This window comes from Pogoniulus pusillus, chromosome 11 (assembly GCF_015220805.1).
Source record: "Pogoniulus pusillus isolate bPogPus1 chromosome 11, bPogPus1.pri, whole genome shotgun sequence".
NCBI lineage: Eukaryota > Metazoa > Chordata > Aves > Piciformes > Lybiidae > Pogoniulus > Pogoniulus pusillus.
Genome location: NC_087274.1, coordinates 19698981 through 19714168, shown reverse-complemented (window position 1 = coordinate 19714168; position 15188 = coordinate 19698981). Strand labels below are relative to the sequence as shown.

Sequence of the window (15188 nt, the reverse complement as noted above, 5' to 3'; positions counted from 1 at the left end):
GGGAGCATCATGAAGCAGTCACTGAGCTGTTGCACTTCATTTTGGTTTGACTCATTTCCTTCCTTCTGACTTTTAAAAGCCCTGCTCTCTGCATAATTATTTGTTTTGGCATAACCCATTCCTTCTTAAGTGATTACTGGAAGGCTGAAAATTTAGCCAAAATATGGGCTAGTTACTAGTTAGACACATTCAAAGTCTGTTCATCTATATACACAGGAAAAAAAAAACCCAGAATTAGGCAAATGCAAATACAAAATCCATCCACCTACTTAGAAGCAACTCGTAAATAATTAATCTGCACAAGATCCTTCAATTTTAATACAGAAACATAGACTACTCATCAGTAGCACATCATAAATAGTTAATTTCTCATAATGACAATTAATTTTTTCTAAAAGCAAAAGTGACATACACACACCTGTGTAAGACCTTCCTTTATACAGTTGTTCCCTTGAGATACCAAGCCACTAAAAGTTACTTAGTGTTAAAATCTGGGACACAAAGTCTTAATTCAAGATTATTTCTCTCCCTTTAACAGCTGTACATGCATGGACTCAATCTGTTCTTAGAATACTTCTAGAAGTTGAAAGACTACAGACTTTGGAAGGGCATATTGCATTTCTACAAATGGAACACTGAATTGTGCTTCTTTATAGTGCTATAGCAACATGGAGCAGGCACACAGCACGAAGTGTTCAGATGAGACTGCAAAGCCAGCTTTATGGCTGCTTTTGCCATTTTTTTCCAACAGTAACACCTCAAAACAGTTTCTTATGAGCTAAACTGCATGCTAGGTAATGAAATCATATTCTTTAAGTTACGTGATTATGCTTGCATTAATACGTGGAACAGACTCAACTGCTTTGTAAATATCGATGTTTCATATTAGTCTGCATGTAATCAGGTACAGAAATCCTTACAAAATTCACTGAGTCTCACTCATATCAAAGGTCAAAGAATTCTGGTCAAAAACTGTGTGAAGAAAGGAATAAATAATTGGAGGAGAGTCCAAAGGTGATTACATTATTTCCACAGTGCACTATTATGGATTTTTTTTTTAATTACTCAGACATTCCCATTCCATCATGGTGCATATTTCATCTTGTTCTGCAATGTCACTGTAGGCTATGACTGCTTATGTCTTTGCACATATCATATTCTAACAGTAAAGCCCTCCAGATTCTCAACCCTAAAGTACATTAGTGATTAGGCAACGCATTTCTCTCCTCACCTACACACAGCTGACCAAGTTTAGTTATTTTTTCAGAGAAGTACTTTGTCATACTGAATCTCTGTCATCTCAAAATGAGTTACTTTTCATGGAGCTGCACTCTAAAAGCAGCCTCAACTTGAAGCACTGGCAAAGTGCAGAGGGAAAATGCTCAAGCAGAGCACTTTGTTGGAAGCTCCCAGTATCTATGCTCTGGGGTGCCCACTGATTAGATGTGAGCTTTACTACAGGTATCAAAAATACCTTACCTACCTTTACAGTGTTTTTACCTCTATGCTGGGAGAAAATGCCTCACTCTCTTTCAAAAAAGATGTGACTTTGGCCAGCAATGACTGTCATGATTCAATACTGGCTGGGATCTTTCTTTCATATTATTTCCTTTACTTTCATTTACTTTAATATTCTGTAAGAGTCAGAGAGTTGGCCATGGTCCAGACATGTAGTACATCCTGATAAAATCTCGTACTCTGTTTTCCTTCTCTAAGCACTAATTCAAATATATGTTACACCTATTTCTGCTCAAATGTGTTTGCACTCGCCAGCTGTTCAGAATGTACAATGACAGGTAGAGAAAGGGCCATCTGATCTAGTATGGAGGACAAAGTGGTGAAACCCCAAACACCTTTGGGTGAATGATCTAGAGAGGATAAATACTCAGTATGTCCTGAAAAAAACCTCACAATGATACTCAAAAACACATCTTTGCAAAGACAACTACAAGGAGAAACTGCCCTACCTGCTTGCAAGTAGCCAATCTCTCAGGCTAAAATAAGTATCATTAAGAACATTTTCTTGAAAAGAGTAGGAAAATAAAAGTCCAGGTGAAAGATCCAGTGATTAAAGGGAAAGGTTCTCACAGAGCAGTGCGACATTGGGCAATCAGCACACATGAACAGAGTTTTCTTTGAGGCAGGTGATATTGACTTAGATGAAAATAGTTCCTTCAATCCTACAAGTTTCTCTGGAGAAATATAAAAGACAATTAGGGATTGGGCATTCCTGAGCAGCTTCTGATAGCAGATGTTATAAGCAACTGCTGAGAAAAGACAAGGTGACATGTATTGATGTGTGGTATCTTTCTGTTTACTGTGGAAGTAGGCTATATTGCATTTTATTTGGCTGAGAGAGGTGATACAGGAGAGAGAGCATCATAGGAGAGCCTGTTGCAAACTGGACTTCCAGCACAGCTCTGTGCACAGATAAGACATGCAAATTTGGATAATTCTTATCAGCCACATGGTGGCAAGGAGAAAACTCCACTGCTTTTGGGGGTTCTTTTTCTTAGAAAAGTAGGAAGCAATAAAAAATTGTCAGCAATATGTCTTTCCCTCTGTCATTCACTTCCTAAGTGGGAGACTCACACTATACTTGAGGCAGTACTTTAAACCTTACTGGTTTTGCTAAGCTGTAAGGGTAACTAACAACATGTTAACACAGATGGTTGCAGACAGACCTAACCTTGTACTCTCTATGCTTAAGTATCTAAGCTACAAAAAATGCCACATTTTAGCATGTCAGCATGACAGAACAAATCAACTCAAATGCACTAACATGACTTCTGGACAGGAGGCATCTCCTGACTATCCACAGAGCAGATAAGACAGATAACTACCTCTATTTAAATAAAATATTCTCCTTCTCAATTTCCAAATTCTAACTAAAGCAATAAATTGCTTATTCTCAAGGCTGACTTTACAGTAAAATAGGTTTATTGATAACTGTAAGTGAACTGCTTTTTGCTTTGCATCATAGTAAGAGGAACTATGAGTCAAATATTCCTACAAAGCCTTGATGGCCTATTGAGTTCAAAGCTGTGTAAGGAACAGTGATTCCTACTAGCAAAAAGATTCTGAGTTTGTGGGATATTCATATATCAGACATGAAATTTACATCTGAATAAGCATTTGAAAGATAGTAGCAAGTTCTGAAAACTATTATAAATCTGGGGAAGGAAAAGGAGAGCAATGGCAGGGTCTAGAATAGATTTTAACATTGGTTGATTATGTTCACCAGCAAAAGAAAAAACAATTTGGTATAAGGTGTTATATTTCAAAATATAATTAATGCATGATGAAGGAAGAGACCTGTAGTTTGTCCTTTCGCAGACTTCGATTTATGCAGCACCCTGATGTTTATAAAGTTCCTCACACACATTTCCATGTCTCCACATAGCTACCACCTGACGTATTCTGGACACACAAATGCAAAGTGTGCTTGCCAGTCTCTCCCTTACAGACTTCTGGAAGATGAATTTGCTCTAATCCACTTGGTGCTGCTACTGTACTGCTTGGATCCTCTGCTTCAGTTCTGATTGGCTTCCTCTCCTTCCCTTCCAGCTGAGTAACAAAACAAAAGCTTTGGAGAAGAACTGCCCAGCAGCAAAAGTTTCAGACAAGGAAACCAGAGGGAAGATATTGATCAGTATTCAAACACTTTCAAAGTAATGGAAGGAATGGGGAAGGAAAGGGTTTTTTCTCTTCTGCTAAAAGTGGAATTGATTTGAATCTGTCCTTATAACTGAAGCCAGTGAAGCCAGCTGTCTCCTTATTCTGGTCCTTTTTTGCCTGCTTATTGGAAAGTGGAGTATGGACAGAGCAGAATAACATAGTTCCCTATCTGGACATGGAATCAGCTCAGATTCCCTGTCCGTGATGCTTTTGTGGACCACTTTAGTTCTGCTCCCATTTCTGCTTCTGTCAGCTTAGAGCAGCTGCTCTGCTGGTAGAAACTGCCATAATATATCATCTGAAGCTCACTAAAATCAGTGAAGTTGTAACAAGTTTGCAGCTAAGGACTTCTCTGCCCTGTACAGGCATGCATTGGCACAAGCATACTGACATGAACAAACTCATTTCAGGGCTCTTGCCCTTCCTCCATGAGGTACAGGGTAAGAGCTCATTGCTCAATTCCAGTTTCAGAATAAACACTGGGCATTCACACACAGCCCTCTGTATATCAACAGAAAACCTGTCCTTGCATTCAGCGGGAGAATAAGAAACCATTAGCTCTGAATACCCTAAAAACATTCATTCATTATTTGGGGCAGAATTCTTGTGCAATAGTGACAGCAGTCTCCAAATCTGGAAGAGTTAAATAGCACAGATGAACCTAAAGGTACCTGGAAATCTCCCACAGTCACTGGAGTCAGTAACACTGCAGATGTTAGAAATATACACACTACACTTTATAATGTTTATCTTTTTTACATCTGGAGATCAGGGGTTTTTTTTGTTGCTAGGTACTTTCGAGTAAAGTTATTATATTAGCATTTTAGAAAATGCCATAGCACTAATGGGTGCTCTAAAACAAAAAGTTACACGTCAATTGATGCATTGTCTTGAACTTATTATTTGTATTTAAATCAGTATAATTTCTGCAAGGGGATTATTTCTTTTTCTAATGAAAAGGTGATTTAATATAGTTGAAATTACATGAAACATTTTCGCACAGACTTAATGGCAGTATCATACTGTGAGAAATCAAGAAAGGGATGGAACTGTAGGTCTGCTTAAAAAAAAAAATTCCATTTTAATCCTTTTTTCCCCCCCTATCATGTGTTATAGCATGGAAGCTAAAACTTACCTAGCAAGAGTATTTTTAGATGCTAAAAATGCTACACATCCAGAGCACAAAAAAAATGAACAAGCACTGCTACGAGAGAGAAATGATTCATTTGTTCAAAATTCAAAAAGTAATCTTCTAATTGCATAACCAAAACATTTTATGTATATATAAAGACCACAGGTATTATGCATTCTTGCCACACAGAGATCTAAAGATGATTTATTTCGATAGTTCAGTAACTGTAAAAGTGCTGTGTTAAACATTTCACATTTCATCAGCTGAACAATTTTATGAGGTGATGATGTGAATCTGCATCCATCAAAGATACTATTCCACGATGAAAAGTTAATCTTTCAGAAAACTAAGTGCTCTCCTTGGCTGTGTGATTCTGACTGAAGGTAAAAAGGATTGGTTTGGGTTCATATGTATGAACACATTAATAAAAGCAGCATTTTTTTAGCAAGGGCTTCAGTGAGTGAATAGCTTTTGTTTACTACAGCAGTCCACAGCGAAAGATCTCATTAATAACTGAACTGTAATAGCTCATTTCTATAAAACGTGTGGGGGGGGAAAACCCTCACTTTGCATAGAAATCTATTCAAATTAACATGAAGTCCTCTTTGAGAGTTAACAAAACAGCATGAGCCATAGAGTAGAGAGCAGACAGGAATTCAAGCAAGCAAACAGGAATTTTAAAACAAATATTCACTTTATATCTATTTCAAATACCCACATTTACTGTTGGCACCTATGCCTTTTTTTGAAAGGTGCCAAGCAGGCTCCATCCTAAAGCTCCTTCTACAATAAGAGTGGTTTGCATTTATCTCTGAAATGGATTTTTAATACACAGTTACTGATACAGAACAAAACTCCAATTGCATCATAAATCAGAAGAGCAAAGCGTTTTATAAACGTGAACTGAACTAAGATTCACTTAATCTATCAACTTCAGTAGCAGTGAGCAGCTTTCAAAGGCAGCTGACATAGGCGTTATGTTCACTGCTTTCAGTCTTTCCAATAAACATCCACTCAGGGACACTTGGCAATTCATAACAAAAGACAAATCTTATCCTAGCATCTACTTCTGTTTTACAATAGCAAAGTAAAACCAGCAGAAGCAAAGAAGAATTTTTTACTCTGCATGGTATTTTAACTTCTCGAGCCTTTTCATTTCACAGCTTTTATACCTGATGCTCTCTCTCAGACACCACACCTACAAACAGCACAAACTGTGAGTGATCACTTTACCTTCTGAAAAATCAATCAGTCCCAGCAAATGAAGCAGCTTCAGAGATGCAAATATTATCACAACAATACCCACTGTTTGCAGTCCCTCTGACTCCCACTCGAGAGTCAACATTCTTCCAACAGGTAAATCATTCCAGTCTTGACACCAGTTCTCAATCAGAGGGAAATTAGAGGATTTTACCAGGAGTTTGCTTTGAAGAAAGTTGCAGTGGAGTACAGCAGCACTGTACTGAGCTGTGGCAATTCACCAGCCACTCCAGCTGAGACAAAACATTAGATAAAGCCCTGCATCTCATGCTTCTTTAAGCATTTGATTTCATCAGTAGCAAGTCCTCTTAGAAGGCTGAGATGGACCAGGAACCCCTGGGTGTGACATTGTATCCAGCAAGCAGCGTTACTTCAGAGCTGCTGGAGGAACATCTGTGTCAGAGCTGGAGACTTGGCTGTGTCAGAGACAAGAAGAAACGCTCCCTGGAAACTTGCACTAGGGAGCATGCTGCTCTCAGCACTCTGCACTCCAGTGCCTCCAGACCCAGGCTTTGTGACTCTCCCCCAGCTTCGCAGCCCTTCCCCAGCTTCTCCTAGCACAGTTTTTGTTAAGGTTGACAAATGACAGTTCGCTAAAGACAGACAGCAGTTTTCAGGTGTGCTGAATGCTGCACGTCAGAAAACTGCTGCCCTCTGCATTAGAAGTAATAACGTTCGGAGAAACACTGTCCGTTTCTCTTCCTAAGCATCACCAGAATCTAATTAGAATCTTCAGTGGAAATGAGAATGGCAATTAAAGAAATACACATCAGCACAATCGGCGCCTGCAGCTAGCAAAATATAGTGCTGTCAAGGAGACATGCACTGCCCAAACCCCCCATTCTGTAGCCAGAAAGAATGTATAGCTATTGATTGGGGGGGAAAAAAGGGGGAAAAAAACACAGTGCTTTTTCTGGCTAAGGACATGAACCTAGAGGCGCTGAACCTCAGACTCTGATATATATGAACAGGAATTAGACATTTTCTACAGCTTCTGGGAAGACTTCACCCAGGCTATGCATCAGGGGAAAAAGAAAAGAGGTCTACGATCCCAGCTGATTTATTGGATAGTCTGTATGAAACTAACTGTCCTGTGTTTATTAATGTGATTATCAAGAGGATACCCAGTGTGAAGAATAGCTTCAGAAGAATATTTGTGCAGCACATGCACAGATATTATAAGGTTAAATCTGAATACTATAAGGTTAAACCCAATGTGCTTATTCACAAGTCCATCCTAACAATTTAATCACATCCTGCCCACGGGTATACAAGGCACAAGTCTCAGAAAAAATAATTTTAAGCACTGAAGAAACATGATCTAACACTACCACCAACAGAACAGTCTCATAAATTATGTCCAATATCAAGCCCTCACCTCAGGGTTGCTAACACTGGAAGTAACTTCTACTAACTTTTTAGAAGCTCAGAAGCTTTTATTTTTGTCCAGAAACACATTATAATTTTATATCAGCATAATAAATTGCAATGCTAACTATCTACTGTTCATGGACTGCCAGGTATAGAAAGAAAAATACAATCTCCAATTTACTATCAGAGTTTTGGGGGAGGTTCTTTGAAGGCTCTTTCTATTAAATCACAGTAACTAATCAGTCACAGATTTTTCCATATAGGCAGGACTCTGGAATTTGCATGCTTTGATTCATTCAAACAATCAGGTGTGTACTTCAGTTAATGCGAGTTACATCTAGGCAACTATATAGGCAGTTTTCTCCAGGCAATATATAAGCAATGATTCTGCTCTTCTGGGTATTTAATACTAGACTGTCATGAGTTCCTTGTTATTTATATATGCTCTCAATTTGCATGGCAGTTGCTTTCCCTGTGAACCTGTAGACACATCCTTACATGGTGCCTGTACTGACACTACCAGCAAATTTTAAAAGCTGTTTGAAGAAAAGGAATTTTTCATCAATGTCAACCTGAGGATGCAAAAGAAAACATCTTCCTTTGCATGAAGCACCTAGACTAGGGGCTGACATCTTCCAATATCAATGCAATTCTCTAACTCATTTTCTTTCCCTAATTCCTGCTTTGTTTTTGACATTACAATGCATTCCAGTGATGGTTTAGTTCATATTTAAGTATGTACAAACCTTCTTGTGATTCTTCAATAGGTTGCACAGAAGAAGAAAAAAAAGTGCTGCCACTATTATGAAGCTACCCCTTCTAAACAGATATTAGACAAAATTCCACTCCAAAGCGATTGGAAGCAGAGCTCTATTGTTTGCAGAAAATTCAGGTTCGTTAAACCCTGTACATTTACTGAACTGTTAATTATGGGAAAACATAACCACATTAGTACTCTACTCCACCAAAGAGAACTCCTGAATTAGCAATAAATATGCAGATAAAAATAAAGTGCTCTTGTCAGACCCCACCTGGAGTACTGTGTGCAGTTCTGGAGCCCCCAACACACGAAGGACATCGAATTGTTAGAGTGAGTCCAGAAGAGGCGACAAAGGTGATGAGAGGGCTGGAAAAGCTCTGCTATGAGGGCAGGCCATGAGAGTTGGGGCTCTGCAGCCTGGAGAAGAGGCTTCAAGGAGACCTTATAGTAGCCTTTCAGTACTTGAAGGGGGTCTACAGGAAGGCTTGGGAGGACTATTTACAAGGTTCTAGTGAGAGGTGTCCCTGCCTATGGCAGAGGGTTGGAACTGGATGATCTCTGAGGTCCCTTCCAACCTAAACCATTCTATAATTCTAAACTGATATGCTCCTGTGATGGTGCACAGCTTCTCTGAAAACTAACCTATGCTACAGCCCAAAGCTGCAGTGGGTGTGAATGCATAGCTAGCCATAGTGTTCCTCAAAAAATGGAGTGGAAGAGTTCACGACCCTGGCTCTGCTCCTGCCAGTTCCTTCTCTCTGGTATTTAGTTAGACAAGCATAAAAAGCACAAATTTTTCTCTCCTAAGTAAATGGATGTAAGAAAAATGTACCAAAGCACTGTAATCACAGGTCCCAAGTTTTCAATTGGGCACAGTAGATCTACCAGAATTAGTGGGTCCTACAAGAAGACTCCCCCTTGGGAGTCCTAACATTTTCCCACAAGCAATCTCAAGTAATTATTTGCTACTCTAACCATCCTAAGTAGAACAATTTATGTAGGGAATGAAATTAATACTGAAAAGACATGTTAAATATGACAGTGTATTATATACCAAGTAAATCTTAGATCTGACTGCTGTATGCTTGTAGAATGCTTAAAAATTTCCACTACTTCTTAGAAAAAGAAGAAAAAAAACACTTAGAAATGTTATTTATAAAGCTTAGATAAGATAAATGGAACTTTAATAATTTCAAAGTTGTCTTAAAGCATAGAGCTGACATCTCAAAGCAAACAATATTCCACCTAATTTAACACATCACAAGAGGCAGCAAATGTTTGTAATGCATAGGATGCTTTGAATTGAATAATTAACAAATAAACTGTTTGGAAATTAAAAAAAAAACAGCTAAATAATATTCTTATGATCACTGTATTACAGTACAAATTTTCCCTCTAATTATGTATGACTACACAGTTCTTTCAAAACTATCTAACAGTATCATACTTGTTCTATATGAATCGGTAACCTAGTTTAATTGCAGTAAACTCTTAGTGTTTAACTAGAACCTGTCACTGTAATTAGCACAGTAAAAAGAAGGGAGATTTTCACTTCTTTATTTGCTTTAGTTTTAATAAAGACAGGCTCTAATTTTATTTGTACTTTGTAGATTTCACTGTAATGTGTAAACTCTCTTTTCAATTTCTTCTGACTTCCGTGCATCAGAGTAGCACACAGTAGAACAGTATTAGCCTACCTGATCCTAAATACATTGAAGTGTCTTATGTTTTTTCCATTATATTTTTAACATCTGCTGGTAAAAAGTCTTCTCAGGCTTTTCTCAAACAGAAATCTCTTCATACTTATAATGATTTTCATTTCTCTTCTGTGTAGGCATTATGGATTTTCCATTGTCTAATGTAGAAAAGGGGCTGATCAAAGTTGAACAGCTTTCAAGGCAAGAATCTATTATTATTCATTAATTGACTTGAGTTATACTGCTTTCCTAAGTGATGAAATCTGCCCAGTGTTGTAACTAATCTATAAGAGGAGGAAAAAAAGGTCTTAATTGGCTAGCAGTAATAGTTCATTAGACACTATTTGATATTTCCCCCTATGTAGCTGAAAACAGAAACTGCTGATGGAGTTAGAAATAGAAAGAAAATTTGGAAGTATTAATTAGCTGCCCTTCTTTTTGTACTCTCTTTTCCAGAGGGAAATATCAGTCAGCCAAAAGAGAAAGAAACTGTCAAACACAGAAAGGGTACCTATGTACAGGTCAGATGAACTGCTAATCTTCAGCTTCTTGTTCATGCCAGATCTGAGTTTACTAAGAAAACCATCTAAGAGATAATGAAATTAATCCTCCTGCTAGTCAGCCAGTAGAAATCTTCATAAGCAATTCTTAATAAGCAATAATCTACTGTTTTATACACAGACAACTTTCTATCTTAGACATGCAGAAAAAAAACTTAGGTCCACTAAAAGCATCTGGAGAACCAGAATTAATTTACACATATCCTGCAAATAATTATTCTCAGTATAAAAAGAATTCATTTCTTTGTTAATGCAACACTTCCTGCACAGGCTGCTATGGGTAATCACAGAACATTGTATAATTTTTATTAGATGCTTAGAAAAGTGAGACTAATGCATGGAATCACTTTGGTCATTACATCAGCGCCACAACTATTGCAGACCACAGCACCGCGCTAGCAGATTACTAATCCAAAACTGCAGGGAAGCTTTTGCTAGTCTGAAGAGCAAGGTAGAGTGTAATTACCTGAGATTAAACTTGTCAAGCTTCATGTATAATCTTTAATATTTACACTAAGTGCCCTCAATCTTTAATGACTGTAAGTTAATATAGGCTGAGAAAGAAAAAATGAAAATCATCAACACCTGTACAGGCAAGATAAGATTCACTGCTAACATTTGCAATCAAGGGAGCAAACATAACACCCAAGCTTCTGAAGGTTTGGTCTCATATTTAGAAGCAAATTACACTATAATGTATAATGTTGAAAACTTGATTTCCTTATTTCAGTAGGCTGGTTCTAAGCATGGTGTGGGATGTTATTACGTTTTTTCCCCTCTTCATTTTCACCTTCTGACTCTCACTTGCTCCGAAGAAGCTTTTGTTCTTGCTTTGATCTAAATCAAAGGACTGTTGCCATTACTGATCTGAAAACAAGAACTGAAAAGAATCTCAGAAGACAAGCACTGCCAACTCCCCCCATGACCCAACAGCTACAGGTGGATTAAATTTTCTATAAAATTAATTCATACAGCATGCTAGACAAGGATGCTTAAAATTGCTATTGTGCAAATGGATTGTAAATTAAATAGCAGGGTTATGGGACAAGCGGTGGCATTTTCATTTATTAAGCTTTAGCAAAACATTACAAAGAGGTTACCCCTTTCCGAAACAAGGTTAAATTACAGTAGTAATAGCAACTAATCAAATCCTGGCTTGTTTTACTGCAAAGCCCATTGGCTCTTTTGAGATATTAAATTATCTCTTATGTGACTACATCTTCAGCCTACAGACCTGTTTTTCTTTTTATATTAAATTATATATACACTTGATCTTGCAGCAGCAGGACTTGCCACTCTCAACTTTGCAAGCATAAATGTAGGTCAACATAGGAGAAATGCAATATGATGGAACTTCTGGGGACCAGTCGAAGCCAACTACTTTATTAGCTGTAGTACAGCTGTGGTATCTTAACTGAACCATCAGAGAATCACCAGTAAAAATAAACTTGGTCCCAAAGAGCATGCTGAAGATTGGCTTTAAAATTAATTGAGTGATATTTCTCTGGCCATTGAACTGCTTGAATGGAAGTTCAAAGAGAATTTTAAAGAAGCTCAAGACCAAGCCATGCCTCACCTGCACATCTTTAATTCCCACCCCTTCAACTAAAGTACTGTCTGTGTTAAGTCTTTGACCTACCTTCCTCTGACTAACACTACACATACGCCACACTTCTTCTGCATATAACAAAGGAAACATTTTTCCCTGCATGATCATCCTCCTCTTCAGTCTTTTCACAGTAAGAGCAGTGTCTGACCTGCTGCTTTTCCTCTTTCACTGTGATTTTTGTAATTGTACTTTGAAGCAAAAAGACACCATTATCAATTATTTTATCCACACAAACAAGAAATTCCTGGGAGAGCTACAGAACAAGCTGATAGGAGTGATGGGACAGAATACTCCATATTCAGTCATTTTCTGATGGATAAATTATGAATCTATCCACTTACACTTGCCCATACATTTAGGAAGCTCTGGTTCTATAGACTGTCCAGTTCAATAACCACAGGATGAGCTGCTACAAAAAAGAGTTAGGTGCTTTCTGATGTGATAAGAAAACAATTTTGTGTGCTAACAATAAGACATTCTAGTGACCAACAGGGATATTCACCACCCAAAGCTCTGAGCCCATCATCTATCAATTTTAAATCCTTATTCTATCCTGTGCAAGACTTCTAAAAACAGCTGTGTTTGGCTTTGAGTAGCTCAACGTAAGGTCTGCAATTAAAGAAAAAAAAAGTATTATTAAACATTAAACACTGCTACTGTGCAGCACTTGTGACACACCTGCCTTTCCCTGACATAAAATAACCCAAGTACATTAAATGTTCTGTTCCTCTCCTTAGTTTTCAAAAAGGTGAAGCACTGCATTTTTCCATAGCAACAGGCAAGTGTTATAAATGAAGTCTGACACATTTCCACGTGTGATGCACTAGTTAAAAGATGAGTATAGAAGTCATATAAAGATGAGCTACAATGAGTTAAGCCATATTAGATGGCAGCAGTACCTCCAGGAAAGATAACTTTTAAAACTCCATAATCATCCTTTCCCTTTAGGTGTAAAGCATAAATCCTGGACTATACCTCACATATGCACAGATATGACCACAGATCTGCAACGTGCAGTTACCATTCAGCATCACACAATACTCAGAATCAGTCCATAGCATCTGATTATATATTACTATTTGATTTATTATTTATTGTTTTGATTAGCTTCAGAAGCACGTCATAGCTTATTTCTTTTCCCTATCACTGACCAAATGAATATGTCTCATCAGACAAGGTCATGTCTGATGTGTCAAGTTCCCAGTGATAAGTGAACATATCAGACACAGCTCAGGGAAGGGCCATAAAGATATCTAAGGGACTGAAGCAATTCTCCTATGAGGAAAGGCCTGAAGAACAGAAGGCTGAGGTGAGATCTTACATATATATATATATATGTGTGTGTGTGTATGTATATAGGTACCTGAGGGAGGTGTGCAAAGCCAGCAAAGCCAGGCTTTTTTTAGTAGTGCTGTGACAGGACCAGAGGCATCAGGCACAAACTGAAATGCAAGAGGTTCCTTCTGAATGCCAGGAAGCACTTTTTCAGTGTGGATGTGGCAGAACACTGGCACAGGTTGCATAGGTAGGCTGGAGAGGTTCCCTTCCTTGGAGATATTCAAAATCATGGACATTGTAAAGGACATTATAATGTTTACACTGCTGGGCTACTAGTTCTAGGCAGCCCTGCTTGAGCAGGGATGCAGGACCAGATGTTCTCCAGAGGTCACTTCCACCTCAACCATTCTGTGTTTCTATGATTTACATCCCTTTCAATGACATTTCACAGGATCACAGAATGTCAGAGGCTGGAAGGGACTTCAAAACCTCATCTGGTCCAGTCTCCCTGACAAAGCAGGATCACCTAGAGCAGATCACACAGGAATTCATCCAAACAGGTTTTGAATATCTCCAGAGAGGCAGACTCCACAACCACCCTGGGCAGCCTGTTCCAGTGTTCAGTCACCCTCACAGTGAAAAAAATCCTCCTCATGTTTACACAAAACTTCCTAAGCCTCAGCTTCCACTCATTGCCCCTTGTCTTGTCACTGGCCATCATCAAGCAGAGCCTGGCTCCATCCTCCTGGCACTCACCTTTGCATATTTATAAACATTGATGAGGTCACCTCTCAGTCTCCCCCAAGCAGCACAGCCCCAGCTCCCTCAGTCTTTTTTCATAAGAGAGATGTTCTATTCCCTTAATCATCTTTGTGGCTCTGTGCTGGAGTCTCTCAAGCAGTTCTATTTTCTAACTTCCTTTCCTAGGTAGAAGATTTTTCAGAAGGATATAGTTTTTCATATTATGAAATATGATTAATTCTTGTTGGCAATAATTTTAGGGTTAAATATGAACCCAAGTACATTTGAAAATAAACTGTTCAGGACCATATCTCTTCTTGTTTCTGGACACTGATACAGTGGGGTTTTTTCCCCAATGTAGGGCCTGAAATTCAGCCAGAGTGAATGTTTTACTGATGAGAAATGGCAGGAGTAGTAACAAAGTGAAACAAGTAAGGTTACATGGACGCAAACGCATAGTTCCCACACTGAAAGGAAGAACTTCCCACCCCCATTCAGAGCTTTCTGTGTATTGGTAACCTCAGAGGCTACTAAAGCCTTCTAATTCCCCCATCAAAACCATGTTAGGCAGAGTACTAAGAGTTCAGGAAATGTAAAGGTTTTGTGAGTTAGTCTCTCACACTTTCCCAAGAGAATAAAAGTTATGGTGAAGGGGTTGAAAGTAACAGCCTAACTTGATGTTTTTCAGCTCCTAATGCAGTTCTTTTCTTGGCTTACAGCCCTATCCCAGTGCAGGAGCCTACACTGATATTCGAGGAGCCATGCAACACAATGAAAAAAAATCTGCTCCAACAACTCTACTGTTTTAGCACTGTGCAAAACAACAGTATCAACTCAAGCTCTGAAGGCAGCAATAACCTTTCAATGCCTTATCACTAAGTAAGTAAAAGGAAGGTAATGGCTCTTCCCTGAGGAAGCATTAAAATGTCCAAGTAATAGCAGCGGCATGAGGTTCTTGTAGATGCTGAGATGATGGAAGTAACAAAACACAGAAGCATTCAACAAAACTTTAGACACAACTTTTGATTGTCTTAGGCTACTGTTGGGATCAAATCTTCACCTTCAGTAGTTTTGCAGGGTTTACCACAGTCTCTATGATCTC

General features: G+C 38.5%; 1 protein-coding gene across 11 annotated transcripts in view; it reads right to left on the bottom strand.

The window, feature by feature from the left end:
* KCNIP4 (potassium voltage-gated channel interacting protein 4) overlaps positions 1–15188 on the bottom strand; it is a 332118-nt gene that overhangs the window by 67672 nt on the left and 249258 nt on the right. Inside the window, exon 1 of one of the 11 annotated variants that reach the window (XM_064151353.1) lies at positions 6044–6496. The exons of 9 other annotated variants lie outside the window; for them this stretch is intronic. In XM_064151353.1, coding sequence (XP_064007423.1) covers positions 6044–6155 — 112 coding nt within the window. In that variant the 5' untranslated portion in view covers positions 6156–6496. Of the gene's footprint in view, positions 1–6043; positions 6497–15188 lie in introns of those variants that run through there. One more of the 11 variants, XM_064151346.1, reaches the window with a different exon arrangement.